The sequence below is a fragment of the Carassius gibelio genome, chromosome A10 (assembly GCF_023724105.1).
Source record: "Carassius gibelio isolate Cgi1373 ecotype wild population from Czech Republic chromosome A10, carGib1.2-hapl.c, whole genome shotgun sequence".
Classification (NCBI taxonomy): domain Eukaryota; kingdom Metazoa; phylum Chordata; class Actinopteri; order Cypriniformes; family Cyprinidae; genus Carassius; species Carassius gibelio.
This window is the reverse complement of record NC_068380.1, coordinates 13,154,959-13,173,114: the sequence shown is the minus strand read 5'-3', so window position 1 is coordinate 13,173,114 and position 18,156 is coordinate 13,154,959. Positions and strand designations below refer to the sequence as shown.

The 18,156-nt window shown below is 36.5% G+C and overlaps 1 protein-coding gene across 3 annotated transcripts in view; it reads right to left on the bottom strand.

The window, feature by feature from the left end:
• LOC128021219 (cell adhesion molecule 2-like) overlaps positions 1–18,156 on the bottom strand; it is a 392,008-nt gene that overhangs the window by 48,306 nt on the left and 325,546 nt on the right. For all 3 annotated transcript variants that reach the window (XM_052608263.1, XM_052608261.1, XM_052608262.1), the window contains one exon: positions 17,997–18,146. In XM_052608263.1, coding sequence (XP_052464223.1) covers positions 17,997–18,146 — 150 coding nt within the window. The remainder of the gene's footprint in view (positions 1–17,996; positions 18,147–18,156) is intronic.

Here is an 18,156-nt window from a genome sequence, read left to right as displayed (position 1 = left end):
CAGAGATTTAAAGGAACAATTTTGACTTGTCCCTCGTTTTCTTCAAAAAAATAAAAAATAAAAATAAAGACGCAAAAATCAAAGATAAGTTACATTAATTATGTTAAAACGTGCATATTACTGGTAATGCTTTACTATAAGGTTCCATTTGTTAACATTTTTGCTGCATTGCATGTATGCGTTCTGCGCATGCACAGTGTGAAACACAGGACGCTATAACAGGAAGAAGCTCCAGCGTGTCAACTACCAAAATCGTCTCTGTTTATCGAGCTTGGCATGAATGTATTTGAGAGTAACTGGGGTAAAACCTTAAGCTTCTTCTGTGTTTTCATCGCGGCACTCGCCACTGTTTTTTACTATCTTGAGAATTCAGAGATCGACAAGACTTTCCTGACCTGAATAATTTGTCACACTGCGCATGCGTGAAATGCGTAAAAAAAATTGACATAATTAGCATCAAACAACGAATTAACATTAACGTGCTATTTTTGACAGCCCTAATATATATATATATATATATATATATATATATATATATATATATATATATATATATATATATATACATATATATATTAACTAACATTAACAAAGATTAATGTACACTGTAAAACGTATTCTGCTGATTGTAAGTTAATTAACTAACATTAACTAAGGAAAGCTTATTGTAAAGTGCTACTAAATTATTTGAGCTCTAAAGTTGTTTTGGTTATTTTTAAAGACATTTTAGGGTTTTAGGTGTTGTGCTGTCATGGCAATTCAGTTATAAAATAAAATAAAATTGGATAAAGTAAAATAAAATTAAACATAACTGATAGTAATGTTAGTATATGTTTTTTTTTATGCTGAGATCATGTTAATACGCTTTTATCTACATTTTGTGTACTATTTTAATGTTTATGAATCGGCCCCATTCTCTTCATGGTAAGTGCCTCGCTATAATCTGGATTTCTTGAAGAATAAGAAGAAGTAAAGAACAAGTGGAAATAAGTTTTATGGAAATTATTATTACTGCGATGACAAGTGCTGTTGATTGAGATTAACCTGTAATAAACCTGAAATATTGCTTTAAAGATATAAGCTAAAAGTCGCTATTTCTTTCAAGTTTTGTCAGAATAAAGTGACATTAATTGCTGAAAAAAGTGTAATAAAATTCATAACCCTCCTAACAAAAGCAAGATATACTGCAGAACAAAAGGAAGGGGGTAAAAAAAAAAAGAGTAGGATGCAAGAAAGAACAAAAACCAAAACAAACAAAAAAGAAGCCAACGAGCTCAAAAACAGGTTGCACGAATCTCATGAGGAAAGTAACAACTGTGCATATGCAATTATTTGGATAATTCATATTTCATGCACTTAAGTCTTTGATAGAAAAACCTACACGCATAGAACTGTCTTTTTGCATCATCCTAAAACAGCTTCTCAGCCACAGTTGTCATGGTCACAGAAATACATCACAGTCCTGAGCACAGGGCCTTATGGGTAATTAGTCAGATAGGTACAGAGGCTGTTAGGCAGGCAGCTCTGGGGCATTCAGACCTTACTGATCTGCTAGAGAGGAGGAAAGTAAACAGTCCTCTGCTCTTTCATTCTTTCAGTTTTTCACCTCTTTCATGCAGCTTTGGAGGTCAGTCATGCTTAGATGGGAGACAAAGACTGAGAAAGTGAACTTGACTATTTTTTTCTGACCCAGAAAATCGTCCTTTCTTTAGGTCACTGTAACATGGACTGTGGTACAGTATATAAAAAGCATATACAGTATTTCGAGTCAGCTTTATTCAAAAGTTCACATTTGAATAAAAAAATAAAAATAAAATAAATGATCTCCAGAACCCATATAAGACCAGTTTTATGGTGTTTTGTGTCATTTTTGAAGTTTAGAAGCTTAATCACCACTGACTATAATTGCACGGAAAAGAGAAACCGGTATATTCTCCAAAACATGTATTTTTGTGTTGTACTCTAATAATCAAAAGTTTGGGGTCAGTATTTTTTTTTTTTTATTTAGGAAAGAAAAAATAAATTCAGCAAGGATAAATTAACTTGATCAAAAATGACAGTAAAGACATTTATAATGTCACAAAAGATGTGTACAAATAAATGCTTTTCTTTTGTACTTTTTCAGAATTTTGTACCAAATCAACATATAACACTGATTTTCTGAAAGATCGTGTGAAACTAAAGACTAAGTCATGGCTGCAAAAATAAAATCAGCTTTGTCAATAAATAACATTTTAAAATGATGAAAAAATTTCCTAATATTAGGGTTTTACTGTATTAATTAAATAAATGCAGCCTTGGTAAATATAAGAGACTACTTTAAAAACATTAAAAAAAAAAAAAAAAAACATTTTTAGTAATTTTTTGCATTTGCATTTATGTTCATTTAAAGTCTGTCTCACCCTGACACGTGCAGTAAAGAAACAGATGAACAGACTAAGCAGCCCTGATCCCAATACACCGCTGATTTAATAAGGAAGAGCAGGATGCCACACGAGTGCCAACTTTTTCCGCAGGCTGCCTTGTTTTCCCGCGTTTGTTTATGAGTGCGAGGCACAGGCATTAAATCTAGATGGCTACATTCCAAGAGAAAATACCACAAATGATTCAATGCGGCTAACACCACTGATAACAAATGCTCCTGGTAACCTTTGCAATTATTTTTTCAATATCGTGCTCGGTTGAGCATTTTTAATGAACGCATAACAGAAGCAATTAGGTGTGTGATGGCATTTTCCTTTTTAGGGAGCTAATTAAGGCTCAACCATAGATGGCAACATGCGCTATTGCAGGTGAATGGCAGATGCTAACACAGACAACAACGCATTTGAATAATTACAGGAAAACAATCATAATAATAATAATAATAAAATAAACAGGAAATAAATACAATCACTAAAATGGGAAAAGGGAGGGAAAAAGCAACAATATTCTGAGGCATTTATTATTTTACCTCTAAAATTACATGCACGTGCTCTGCATAAAATAATCATGAAATGTAATTTAGATTGCATAATGGAGGGTAATGTGAGAAGAAATTGAGGACGGATGACTGTAAGTGAGCTAGTGGCTAAAAGGCGTCAAAAGATGTGACTATTAAAAGGTAATTCAGCTCAGGGTATTTGATTTAGCGTGACCACATCTGCGCAGGTGGAAAAGTCCCAGAGATGGGAACTGGGTGCAGCATATTTTCACGAATTTCATTAAACAATGAGCCAATCAAAATACAGCAGGGACACAGAAGATACAATGCAAGTAGAAAACCTGTGGACATTCGTAAGGTGACGCCTTTGCGTTTCGTTTTCAAAAAGCAAGAGCCCGCTGCTCATTAGCATTTAGCATGAACTTCCCACATTTCTCAATTGATGGGATAAGGACAGAGTTATGTACTTTAGGGGGTGTAGCCTCATTTGAAATTCAAACAACCTTTGAGCCGTTACAGGAGCGGCACTGAGAAGAAATGTAAATAAAATATGTTTTCCTCTGAGCAAGCGTTTCAAACGCAAACCTTGCTCTCGACATCAAATGTATGAGATGGAAGCAAATTTCTCAAATAACCCGTGATAAAACTATGTCACCGCAAATGTCTCTTTAGCCTCCTCATGAAAATGTATCTTTTAAAGCAAGCCCTATTAGTCACTCCAGCAGACTGTAGGCAGAGCTAAGCTGTAATCAATGCTGTCTCAGGTGACAGAGTGTAACAGAGTCTCATTCAATAACATTAGCACGTAAATGGCTGATGATGGCAACCGGGACCATTTTTTATATGGGACGAATAATCTTTGTTCTGCATTATAGATTTGCGAGGTAATACTTTCCTGCATAATGATGTGTGTCCACTTGTTTGTAAAGGGAGTGTTCTTTTTTCTTTCTGGTCACCGAGAGTTAAAATATGTTTTGAAATAATGCAGTGCTCGCCACCCAGCCATCCAATCACAGTGGAGGAAGCCCGAGACAATTACCACATCAATCAATGCTCCATCACATCCTACTTATACAATTCCTGAACAACAATGGAGAAGTTACTATCGCCGGTTTCCAAGTATCCATGTCTCCACCAGATAACATTCCCGGACTACCACAATAATATAAAAAATAATGCTTGGAGGAACATAACTGATTTTTTGCAATATAAATTAGTTTAAAACTTGCCAATTAGTTGTAGTTTTCATAATTTTTTAAATCTGCCTATAATGAAAACAAACCACAGGTGATCAGATATGACATCACGTTTAAAATAATATTCAATTACATTGGAATTCAAGATTATTATTTTTTTAATGCACAACAACACAAGCACACTGCACTTATTGATAATAAATTATGCTATAAATCTGCTATTGCTGAAACATTTAACAATAATCTTTAAATAATTTTTTTTCATTCAGCTCTTTTTGACAATGATAAACAAAACCATCCATAATAAATTAAATTAATATAGAAATAAATACCAATCTTTAATGATAAATTATTTTTATTTTTTCTCTTTTATATGGACTACTTTTATGACATAAAAATGGTCAATTGTATATCATTAAATAAAAAAAAAAGTCTTTATGGATGTCTGATGTCTTTTGGAAACTCCCGTCTGACTTTTTTCTTCACTGCTAGTCTTCATCGTCATAATAGCTTTGGTTAAAGATAATAACCTCGGCACAGACTTTGCTTTGGTTTCCTCAAGGCTCGTTGTATATTCTACAGAGGAATCAGGCTTGTCTGTGACTGTCTGTGTTATTACTGAATATAATTGACAGGGTCTCGTACAGCCTCCACTCAGTTTGAGAGCTGGAGTCCATGACTGTCACTTCTCATGAATAGGGCTTTAATGTCAAATCTCTTCTGTTGTACCCTCTTCATCAGCAGCGTTCCCCAGCCGCCGCCGAATCCCAGACTGTGGCTTTTTAACTTAGCTGTCAGCCGCTAAATGCTGCAGTATTTCACTCTGTTCTTTCCAAATGTGACTCAGAGGGCAGAGTGATGGGATGACATTCAGGCCTCAGGGTATCTTACAAGTGACCAGAGAGACTCCAACTTCAGAGCGCGGCTGAACAAAGCTGAAAGAGATTTTCATACCTCTGTTATCACAGAACATCATCTACCACCTGAAATACTCTCTCTCTCTCTCTCTCTCTCTCTCTCTCACACACACACACACATACATGCACACCCTCTGAAAAAACATTATGAATTCCATCACCTGGATACAGACCCCATTTCACACACTATAACATTTGGATGTCACGAAAGTGCATATCTCATTTTCTCTCTCTCTCTGCTAGGGTAATGGAAAAGACCGGAAAACTTTTCATTATCTCTGTCTGTGCGTTGGGCACAGCTAACACAAAATCTCCTCCTGGTCTCTTCCATAGCATTGGTTTTCGACTTTCAGCCAGGTAATACGCATGAAAAAATATTCTTTTTGCACTCTCTTCTCTTGAGACAAAATCCTTGAAAAGATTTGCCTGCGTCTCTTTTTTATTTCCTTTTTGGTTTTGGAAACTCAATATTTGCAAGTGTGCTGATCACAGGAGACTTGAGACAGTTCAAGAAAAGACGAAGCAGGCTGAAGAGAGTCTTAAGGACACATACACAGGTCAGCTAAATACAGTTGTCATCAGTGTTAATTTAAAGGATTTACTCCTGCATTCAGAAGTGCATTCTAAGTTATTGGGAGATATAAAGAAAAGCCTGACAGCTTTTATTCCAGAGATGTGTGCCAGATGCTGTGACAACAGATGTGATGCCCCACTGTCACTTCTTTGAGGCTTTTCAGCATCTCATGACTTTCTAAAGAAGATCACAGTTTGGTGGAGATTATGCCTGACTCTGGCTCCATGAGCTGGAACGACAGCCACCACAATAAATCCTGCCCTAAATGGTGATGACCATGCTTCAATTAAACTAAAATGACCATGGTAAGATTCGGGCAAAGAGCTGTAGCTTATTTCCAACACAGACACACCCCCATAATAAAACTAACTTGAATAAATTCCAGGAGCAGTTTATTTAGACAGTTATGGGCTACATTGATTCATAAGCAGATGCATTAAACTAATACAATGCATGCTGGCTTATTATCTGATACATTTGGAGATGGTGTGTGCTGAACAAAGAGATGACTTTATCTTGTGTAAACAGAAAAAGAGGTTTGGGTGGGGGGTGAAGACAGGTCCACTCCTTCTCACAGAGTAATGACATTTAAAGCAATATATAGTGTATGTTTTATATGACCCATTTTCACTTTTGGGAACAAAAGCAACTTTATTTTCCCCACTGAAATGAATGAAGTCCAAGGCAGTTCATATTTGTTGATATAAGACTGTGTGTTTGTATGTTTGTGTATGCATCCATTCTTACATGGCAGTTACATAACTGGAAAACATCTATCCAGTTTATTGCATAAATAAAATTGTATTATTGTTATATAACTTTTTATTATTATATATTATCATTTCATAAATGTATTGATTCATTAATCACATGATAGTTCTATAATGGTGAAATAATAAATATATTGCAATAATAATAATAATAATAATAATAATAATAATAAGAAGAAGAAGAAGAAGAAGAAGAAGAAGAAGAAGAAGAAGAATTTACAGTATTTATGCAAATGTAAAATGTGAAATTTTTCTAACAATAAAAATATTGCATAATATGGTAGAAACTTCTATAAAAAATGTAACTTATTTTTAATTTTTCTTTAAAAACTTTGTGGTACCAAATAAATCTAAAAATAAAACACAAGTTAAAGAAAAAGAAGACGAAGAAGATGACGAAGAAGAAGAAGAAGAACATTGTATTTATGCAACATTATCCACAAATCAGTCACTACATGACTTTCTACAGACCACTGTCTTGGCTTGGAGTGTAGAGAAACCATTTCTGCTGTCCAAGAAAATGATAGCAATGATGTTTTGGGATCAGTGTAAATAAAGTACATAGTAGGCAAAACACGTCCTCAATGTACTGACTGGGGACTACACTGAAAAAAACTACAACTATTTAACAGCATCTAAATGGTTTTGTTTCAGAATAAGGTGTATCTAAGTGCTGTTTTCTGCATGCTTCAGCTCTTTTGCTAGGGCTAACCGGGGTTTGCTAAAGCCTGTTTTAAATTTGATGCAGGAAGGTGCTAATTATGAACTATAAGTATGTTAACACTGAAATAGTCTTACTTTCATGTTAGCATAGAGAGTTTCCCTCCTCTTTCCATTTCTGTTTATAAAAGAAGAAAAAAAAAACAACAACAACACTTTATGTTCGACACAGAGCCCTGGTGAACCGCCTTCCACTGTTCGTGGGTGAGATTAGAAATGCCACTAGAACACAGCTGAAAATACTTGTCAGAAATCTAATAAAACAGGAAGGCAATCATAATCCACTGACATGTCAGCTCAATGGAGCGATACAGAGAAAGAGAGAGCAGGGAGGAAATGTTTTGACAAGAATCTGGAGAAATGAGCCAGTTAACTGGTTTAGAATTGTTTTAAATAACAGCCGAAAATCCCAATGTCACAGCAAAACCGCATTCATTAAAGCTCATCTTAGTCTAAGATCCATTCAGTCCATTCAGTATGAACTCACTGTGCATGATGGTTTAAACAATTTTTTTTTTAATATTTATTTTTGTTTGGCTTGGGCATATTTAGCTGCAGTGCTTTAACATACTTATAGCATTAGATATTAGACTGTTTGCCCAGCAAAAAACGCACTCAAAATTTCTAGATTTAAATCACTTTGAAGCACTGACACCACAGTCATACACACACGAAAGGGGGATTTTCCACCTCATGCTATTCTCTTGTGAAAAAAGAAATGCACTTCACATCTTAAAAAAAAGGCGTGCTAATTACTGTATATAGCCAGGGACTGGGAAATGTGAGTTGACTTAATACACAGACTCACTTTGCTATTTGAAATTGCACCAATCTGCATCCAGATCAGGTTCTCTGGTCCAACTCCAGTAGGTTTGTCATAATAGTAGAACTGACAGTCCCTTGTGAAGAGGCCATTAACAAGGCCTTTGAAAGGAAGAAGCTCCAATATGCCAACTTGGCAGCTGAGTAATCTCACGTAGCCAGACCTTCAGACTGAAGGTCTAGAATTTATGGCAATTCGGAAGTATTTTAAAGATTCTATGCCCTAAACTTTAAATATTTCACATACTTTTGAAAATCCAACGTTTAGTTGATCCTGATAAGCGCTCATCATCACAGTTGTAAACACGATGCCTTTCTTCTTTAGTGAAGGGTTTTGGCATCATGGCATCTTTGTTTCCAGGCAGAACGTTAAAGAATGCGGCACACACGTCTCGCGGAAATCCTGTAGAATTCAACCAATCTGATGACGACTTCGACACTCCTGAAGTGCTTCCACTTTTGTGTCCTATATGCATCAGACGTTTAGCCAATGGTCCGTGGGTGTGACGTCTGAGGCTGAGACTAGGGAACTGGCCACTGTCGCTGAAAGAAGCAACCACTGGCTGTGGCTGAAGCTGATAGACACAGTGTGGGCTGCCAAATGTCCATGTAACAAAGTGACACACACCCAGGTCTAATCAGTTTGTGGTCGGCCTGCCTCATCTGAGGGTGTCTTGTGATAAAGGGATGAAACACCCAATGAGGCTGGGGTACACACCTGATGATGTCTTGTTTCGGTGGAAACACCATACAAAGGTCATTGGCAATATCACTTCAACAAAAGGCATCTTTCACCCAGGCTAAAATTCGCACAGAAAAATTCTGACAGATATCGGATAAGGTGTCTCATTGGCAACATCCATGAAAGATAAGTACACATCATGTACAGCATAACATATCATCAAAACATCAAGGATCCCCACTCAATGACTGCAGTATAGAATTGTACCATCATCATTTATCCATTTTACCATGATAGTCCTTTATTTATTGTTCCCCAGTCACACATAAAGCAATTGTAAATTCACAACTGATTATTGGGTATTCAAATTGCTGCGTCTCGCTATTTTCTGCTCACAGAGAAGGAAAAATGTTCTATGGTGCGGCAAAATTGTGCTGAATATTAGGATCATAACACCTAGTTATATTATGCAAACTAAAAACTTTTGAAATGCATGAATTTACAACATTAAAGTGTATATTAGTTTATCATACATGCTTGGATTTGTCATTTTAGCATAATTGAGAAAATCAATTATATATAGATTTTTATAAATACATTTTTAGTTTAGTTTGTTGTGTATTTTTGTGCATTTGTTTGTTGTTGTCATTGTCATTTTTTTTAATATGCATGTACTATTAATTTATGTACTATAATAACTAAATATAATGAACTATAAATGTATAAAAACCGCATGGTCATGATGAAGTTAAACTGGACATCTATCACATTTATTTTATTTCAAGTAACAAAAAAATGTTTATTTTATTTATTTTACAATAGTAACCCTGGATGCTTTCTGCATATTTCAAAGACAATAGAATTAATTATGAAATTACATTTAATGACTTAAGTTCTACCCAAGTTTGTCAGAAAGCAACTCTTCCAAACACTCCCCTCTTCCCTTTTACTTCATAACCGACAATACAAATGAGCAGCACAGGATGATGATGACTTAATAAGCGGACAGGAGGTGTGAATGTTGTCTGAGTGAGTGGAGAGTATTTTTTAAGTGAGCTGCATGCTAGTTTAGGCCCGTGAACCTGAGGAACAGGTTGTGACAGTTTGATACACACTGTAAGAAAATAATGAATTCCAGATATTTCTTTCTCTGTTTGCCTCAGTGATACTGTGAGCTGACGGGTCACTTCTCTAATAAGATACCTGTGACTCAGGCCTATGTAACAAGACGTTCCCCTCAATCATTTTCAAGTGACTTGGCTTCCTGGAAGAGAAGATGCAAGGACTTTATGTCCCTCGTTTGAGGTGTAACTTTCCCCAAACTCACACTGTGTACTAACAACATGGAACATTCATACATCACTATGAAGTGTCTGGAGTTCAACTTTTTAAAGTGACCATACAATATCCTGCAATTATTCTTTAGCAAATATAAACTACTGTTCAAATGTTTGGGGTCTGTAGAAGTTTTGTTTGTTTTTAATTAAAGAAATCACTACTTTTATTCAGCAAGGATGCATTAATCTGATCAAAAATCACATTGACATTTCTAATACTAAAAAAGGTTTTCAGTTCAAAAACCGTTATCCATAATAGCAGCAAATCAGTGTATCAGAATGATTTCATAAGGATCATGTACAGAATCCTGGAGTAATGGCTGCTGAAAATTCAGCTTTGCATCACAGGAATAAACAACATTTTAAAATGTATTAAAATAGAAATTGGTTATTTTAAATTGTAATACTATTTCACAATATTGCTCTTTTTACTGTATGGTTTGATCAAATAAATGCAGCTTTGGTGAGCAAAAGACACTTCTTTCAAAAACATTGTCAAAAAATATATATAGAAAAATAAATAAAAATCTGACCAATTAATTCCAAATGTTGAATTGTATAGTTTTGAATTAAAGTTTATTTTTCTTTCAGGAATGAAAAAAAAAAAAAAAAAAAAAAAAAAAAAAAAAAATATATATATATATATTGATACAGGGATTTATTTTTGTACAATCAGATGATGAAAGTCACAATTGAAACTTTTTATTTTATAAAATGTGACTTTCTTTCTTTCTTATTTTTTTTTTAAATCAACTAGAAAAAATATCAAATCACTACTCACTGAAGAAAACTCCACTAACAATCGACTTCATGTGGACATTTCACCCAAAATGAAATGAAAATTCATTTAATTCAAAACCTGTTACCTTTCTTTCTTCAAAATTGTAAAATAAATATTTCATTTTTTAAATTTTTTACTATTTCTAAATAAATGAATGTCCATTTAGGTTAAATATATAAAAAATAACAAAATATAGCACAAAGTCTTTTAAATTATACATACCTAAAAACACAACAAATCTAAACAATAGCACTTTACCCTTTCAATGAAGCACAAGTTGATGCTGCTAAATGTTTGTGGCGATCAATGTTTTGTGGTTGGCCATTACTCTGAACCAGTTCATCCCAGCTTGAACTCGGCGAGCCACTTTTCTCCCATCGATCTTGTATGTTCCGCTGTGAAGAATGACTGCAACAAACCCCTCAAAAACACCAACAAGAAGAGAAGATACTCCTCCACCGGCGTGCCATTCACCCACTCAAACAATCTGATAGGTCAGGGGAGGTGAGCTATCAGTGTAAAATATGACTTCAATACACAGTTGTGCACTTTCATATTGAAGAATAAGATTAGGCAGGCTGAGGTCGACATTTAAATGAGTTCACGGACACATACTCACACATGGTTAATGGGTATTCTGTGCATTATTTCTGTGTAGTATACCATAACACTTATTCCAAATGAGCTAATTTGTTGGTCCGGTGAGCACACAAATCCCGTTAAGGTGTAATTCAAGAGTGGTCAGACTGCATGAGCTCAAAGGTGAGGAGCGCAGGAGGAATTGTGGGTATCGATGCGCTTTCAGCGAGCAGAAATATTGAGCAGCACAAAACTGCTGGAGCTCTTTAGAGAACTATAGAGATAGCCGAACTCTCCATGAGCTGCTAAATGTCGAATTAAACAGTCAATCAATTTGAGGGTGAATAAGAGAGGGGAAAAGTGAGCGAGAGAAAGAGTAAGAATGAGGCGATGCGTCGACACGAGTCAGGCTGGAAATAAATGAGGTCTCGGTTCATAATAAACCCATATTTGTAATAAACAGACGCTATAGAGCCATAAAATTGTCTTTTTAAATGGAAAGGGATTTGGCTGATGATGCACCATTACACACAGTGTTAACGCCCGACAAGGCCAGGAAGGGCCAGATAGATAGATGAATAGAAAGATGGCACGCTTGTTCTCCATCACACTTTCCCGCTCCCGCTCTCTTCAGGTCTCTCGCTGAGGAATGAACACTGAGAACATTTTGTAGCGAGAGAAGCTAATTTTATTCATAGGACTGAAAGATGGATAAAAGAGAACGGAATAGAGAAGGAGAGTAAAGAAAAGAGGAGACGGGAGAAAAAGACAGACAGCCAGAGAAAAAGCAATGGATAAAATATGTAATGCGAACAGCAACAGCCTGAAGCCAATACTGTTACGCTAGTTTTACTAACACTAACAACAAATGACACAGTTTGAAATTCACTCATTGTCTAATCATACTTGTTGAATAAAACTAAAAACAATATGCTCCCTTATAAGGGCATTATATTATTATACTATAAAAAAAAAAAAATATATATATATATATATATATATATATATATATATATATATATATATATATATATATTTATTTATTTATTTATTTATTTTTGTATATAAAAAGATTTAAAATATTATCAGCCGAATGATTTCTGACAATGTCATTACATTTATTATTATTATTAAGTTATTAATACTTTAGGATATAGTTACACCATGTACGTAATATGAAGTATGAACTGAAGAAACAGTAAAGACATTTATATTGTTACAAAACAGCGATATGTCAACCAAAATATTAATCAGATGCCATTATGTTTTGAAACGTTCTATTCATTAAAAAATTCTGAAAACATATTATGTTTTCCACAAAAACATTAAGCACAACAACTGCTTTCAAAATTGATAAGCATAATTGATAGCAATTAAAAACAGAGCAGAAACACAAAGAAGAGACGGAAGGAATAATAATGTGAACCGGCAGTGGGAGAATATTAGAGCACCTGTAGATGCCCGATGGAATTATCCGGCTCATTTTCTACCTGTTGTGTCTGCTTGAGAAAAATCAGCATTGAGGGATCGAAGGCCTGTGTGTCACCATTATATTCAGTTAAGTTGTGTTTCATTCATCATCTTTCATCATATTAATCAGCTTAATATAGTTTACTCATTCATTTACTCTTTGTCCGGTCACAGTTCTGTTTATGTATCAAACTTTGTCATGTGGAACTTCATTCATTTACCTTTGGATTATAGTTTCACCAAGGACTTCTGCCTTCTCGCTATTACCTGTCCTTTTGACGATGAGACACTGTTCTGGATCAGGGAAAATAACAATCACATCATTGACCTTCCAGACACCACGGGACTGAGCTGGAGGGACGCGATCATCTGGTGTCTGGAGAGCGTCCGCCCCGATCCAGAACAAAGTGCAGCCCAAAGCCCAGCCAGCCATTACCACCCAGCTGCATGAACAACTGCCTAAGCCCACTTCAGAGAGCTTGGGTCCGCCACGACTGAGCAGCCAGCGCGAGGAGAAGCAACTGCGCGAGTCAGAAGCTGTCGGTGCGTCTGACCAGGTGTGTGAGCGGCAACACTGCACATGCCTGAGGGGATATTAGTAGAGAATGAAGGCATGGATCGAAGCCCTGTCCACCACTGAGGATGAGCTACCACTGACCTCTGGAAATCTTGTGCATTTAGAAGTGGATTATCTCCTTCATTACATCCAGCCCTGCCCCTCGAGTCTACTGAATCGTCTGTTTCTTCTGAATCTACTGTGCCTCCTGTGGTCCCTCCCAGCCTCCCTCTTCCTCCTTCTCTCTATTTATCTTCCAGTTCTTTTGCACTATCTTCGCTGGTTTCTGTAAGCCCCTCAGCTCACCCTCAGGCCTGTATTCCACCTTGGCCCTTCAACCCATCGGCTCCGCCTTGGGTCCTAGCTCCCTCGTTTCCACTTGTGATGAGGGAGTAGTAGTTGTCAGTCGTCGTCCATCCATCACTACATGATTCCACATCTTTGGCTGCACCTTGTCTCTCTATCCCTCTGGTTCCGTCTGGCTCCACCTTGGTCCCTAGTTTCTCCGGGTTTGCCGTGGTCTTCCAGGTCCACGCCAGTGCTGCCGACTCTGCCTTTTAGTTTGCATTCCCTCAATTCATGCCTTCGTTTGAATACAAAAAAAAAATATTGTTTACCTTTTTGATACTTTTGGAGCTTTGGTGTTGCCGACTTTACTTTGAATGTTTTGTTCCTTTGATTTCCCGCCACTTTTTAGTTTCCATGGCCACCATCATTATTAGTTCTGTTTTTCAGCTGTGTTTCATTAATCATATAATTTGTTTCTGCTTTATATAGTTTACCCACACAGTCACCGTTTGCTAATGCCCGTCTGCGGCTGCCTACTCACTTTGGATTTTTTATTAAACTTTGTCTCGTGGAGGTTTATTCATCTCCTTTGTCTGTCTGCCTGCAAACCGCATGGCACTATGGTCTACAGCAACACAATTTTTACTCTTGTAATTACATCCCTTTCTCAAGGGCACCTGGTCCTCCAAAATCACTTCCAAGAGTGGTGTGGGACGGTGCACAACCTCACATGTGCAGAACAAATGCGTAATTGAGGGACCGCAGTGATTAGCCTGAGCAGTATTTGTCGAGAACGCACACCTGCACCTGTGCATGGACTCTATGGGCCTTCGCTGGCAGATGAAAAAAATAGCAGCTGTAAATATTTTGCACAAACCCCCTTTGGCTAAGCAAAAAAATGTCTGAAATCTCCCTATCTCCCTTCCCTCATTTTCACTTTCCTTGAGGCTGCAAAACTATCCAAAACCTGTAAAGAGCTGCACAATGGAGCACCCCCCCCACACACACACCCACCAGGTGATGTGAGAGAGGGGCCAGCTTTATAAAAAAGAAAAAAGAAAAAAGTGCTACAGGCTGACAGAGTTTTTGGGCTTCCAATTATGTACAGTATATACTGTGTGTACATATACATATATACTGTATACGGGTGCATCTCAATAAATCAGAATGTCGTGGAAACATTTTTTTTATTTCAGTAATTCAACTCAAATTGTGAAACTTGTGTATTAAATAAATTCAGTGCACACAGACTGAAGTAGTTTAAGTCTTTGGTTCTTTTAATTGTGATGATTAATTGTGATGACAAAAACCAAATCTCATCAAATTAGAATACTGCGTCAACTAAGAGCTCTATGCAAATTGTTCAGTTTGTTTACACCATTGTATATTGCTCAATGTGCTTTAATCATGATTTCTATAAAAATGAGCATAGAGATAAAACTGGTTGTTGTCTTAGGCTTAAAAAACAGTCCACAACACACCATTACATTAATGCATTATCCAAAGCAACTTACACACACACATATAAATCAATATATCTAAATTTAATGAGTATGTGTGTTCCCTGGGAAATGAACCAACAACCTTTAGCACTGCTAATGCAATGCTCTACCACTGAGCCACAGGAACACTCCTTAGTCAAAAACACTTATGAAACACTCAAATCACCATACAAACCTCAAAACTTGAGACATAAACTATGACAATACAGCAATCGACTAGCTTGAATTTATTCCACATTGCATTTTAAATTGCAATTGGATTTATTTTTAAATTTAGGAAATAAAAAATAAATAAATAATAATAATACAAAAAAAAAAATCTGAAGAGCCAAATCTGAAACACAATAGATTGGTATATAGTTTGGAATAGTTTGATCTATATGTTGTAGACAATTAAATTTGTGAGCAACTGAGTGATTGATGTTTCCTGTCTGGACTGAGATCAGATAGACTGACAGCTTGCAAGGATAAACTATCCAACCAGTTCCTGTCACAAACTTGAGACATTTCCTGCTGGTTCAGCTAGATTGCACCACGTTTTAAATCGAATAAGAAGCCATTCCTAGCAGGCGGATTTCACAACCCCCTGTTATCGCTAGTTCTCTGCTCCTGATGTGTTTCTTATTACACTGTTTCCCAAATGTAAAACTTTTCGATCAGATCTGAAGCACGTAGTGTTAATAATTAAACCATCACGCAGGCATGCGAAGCACTTTCTTGCGGATGACTTGGTCTACACACCTCATTGCCGTCAACACAGCATATCCAAACAACCCTCCTTTCCTGCATGGATAAAAACACACATAGGCGTCCTTGCAGGCGCCACTCGGCCAATGCTCCTACAGAACCAGCTTCAGGAGAATGTAATTGTGGGAAACAGTGTGCTGGCACAGCATGAGAGCATATCTGCACAAATTAAATATAGACTGATGCAGAAAAACAGGCAGGTGTGGATGAGTGCCAGGCCTAGGTGAGTTAAATTACAAAGCAATTCTCTGTCAACATCTGTGAAACAAAATATTCAGAATTAGCACTTTCGTTCTCAAACTGCTTGTCGCCGGAAACTTCTGAACTTGCAAACAAATCAGTTTGCACTCCACAGAAGAATGTGACAGCACATGACAGATGTGAGGCAGATTAAATAATGAACTTTCATCTCTGGGTGGTAAAATTGTTCAAGACAAAGAACTAACAAGCCAGAAATAAATGTTTCTGAACTGAAGAGAAGATTCTATCACTCATTTGGATTTCATGTTTCTGAGTGTTTGGAGGCGGCTGCATAAAGCAGCTCTATGTAGAGATGGAAGTCAGCTGCCTCTGAACACAAAGTCATCACCTGAATGCATAAATCAGCCACTCAAAGCTAATTGTTATTCTACTTCCATGTATTCTTTGATCACGCTATTCACGTCTGAGTCTGTGTGGGCCAGGAAACACTAAGCTATCTTTGACACATGGATCTTTTATAAATCAAAGGACATTTATTATCTCCATACAAACGACCCGGGCAATTCTCAGATGTAGAGCCACAATATCATTATAAAATCCAATCCGCCGGGTGTATCGAACATTTCCCATGATTACGTCCACACGAAAAGCTCTGCTGACATAATGAACAGGGCATTTGCCGAACCTGTGATAACGCTCCTGCTCCATATTGATCTGATCTGGGACCAGTAGATATCTTTAAAGCTGTAGTGGAGAGTCCTTTAAATGACTCACCTCCCATACCTCATCTGTTAGTATTCCACAACATTAATCAAGCCGCTGTCCCAATTTCTCATGTATGTGCGTCTCATGATTGTATGTGTGGGAGTCCGGGAGATTGTCCAGTTGTTGATTTTTCGTCTGCTCTTGATTAAGGGTGTTTACCAGTAAAAGCGTGTCTTATAAAGCTTTGCCTGGACTAATATTGATTCTCTACAGCAATGTATAGCCAACCAATCATACAACAGGTGAACACAAAGCCATTTTACACAATCCAGCGCGGTGTGGAAGAAAATCCAGATGATGTATTCCACTCTTTATCTCAGACAGAGAGATACAGTTGTAAATCTTTGTACATAAAAATGTAAATCTAAAACTTTCTTCCAAAACCTAGTGAGTTTTCTCTTTGTCTACTGCCAATATAGTCTTTACAGGCAATACCCTCCCAAAAAAATGTTGTCATCTCAACAATGAGATGAGACTGCATATTAAATTGAAATGTTATAAGAATGATCTATAAATATTACTTTAGGAATCTTTTATTTTGACATTTACATAACCTTTAGAAAACGTCAGTGTAAGTTGTGCAAACATTCCCTATTAGTTGGGCTAAAATTCACGAAATGAGAAATAAGAGAGAGAGAGAGAGAGAGAGTGAGAATAATGTTTAAATACTCTAATAATCATTGATGGCCCATTCAAATTTCTAATTATTTTTCACTATTTTTATTGATACCTTTCGATTTGAATAACACTTCATTAATGTAATTGGTCTTGCTTGGTTTTATATATATATATATATATATATATATATATATATATATATTCTCTTTTCTGCTATCTTCAATTAAATTGTATTATTTCTTTACTTTTGGTTAAACTTTATTTTAAGTGTCCATTATAGGTTTGTTCCTTATATGAAAGACGTTTGGAACAGACTTTGTGCATCTCTGATGATTTATAATGCTTTAAACAGAGCTCACTAGGTTTTGGAGCAGAATACACAGAGTTTATATACTAAACTATAGCAATCTGTCATCTCAACCCATCTAAGCTGTAGTAAAAAAACACAATCCCTTAAAGTTCCTTTATTAAAATCTCATTCAGCTGAGGTCCATCGTCCACCTAATAACACACAAGACAAAGATATGAGTTTAGTGGTGATCACTCACCTTTCTTATCCCCAAAGAAGAGCGTCTGTTGTGCAGGGTTTGACCACTGGAGGGAGGTGTTGTCATTGTGTTCCACACGGCAGGTCAAGTTGGCTATTCCTCCTTCTGTCACAGTCATGTTCTGGACGATAGGGACCTGGCCTTGGGCTCCTGGAAGAGA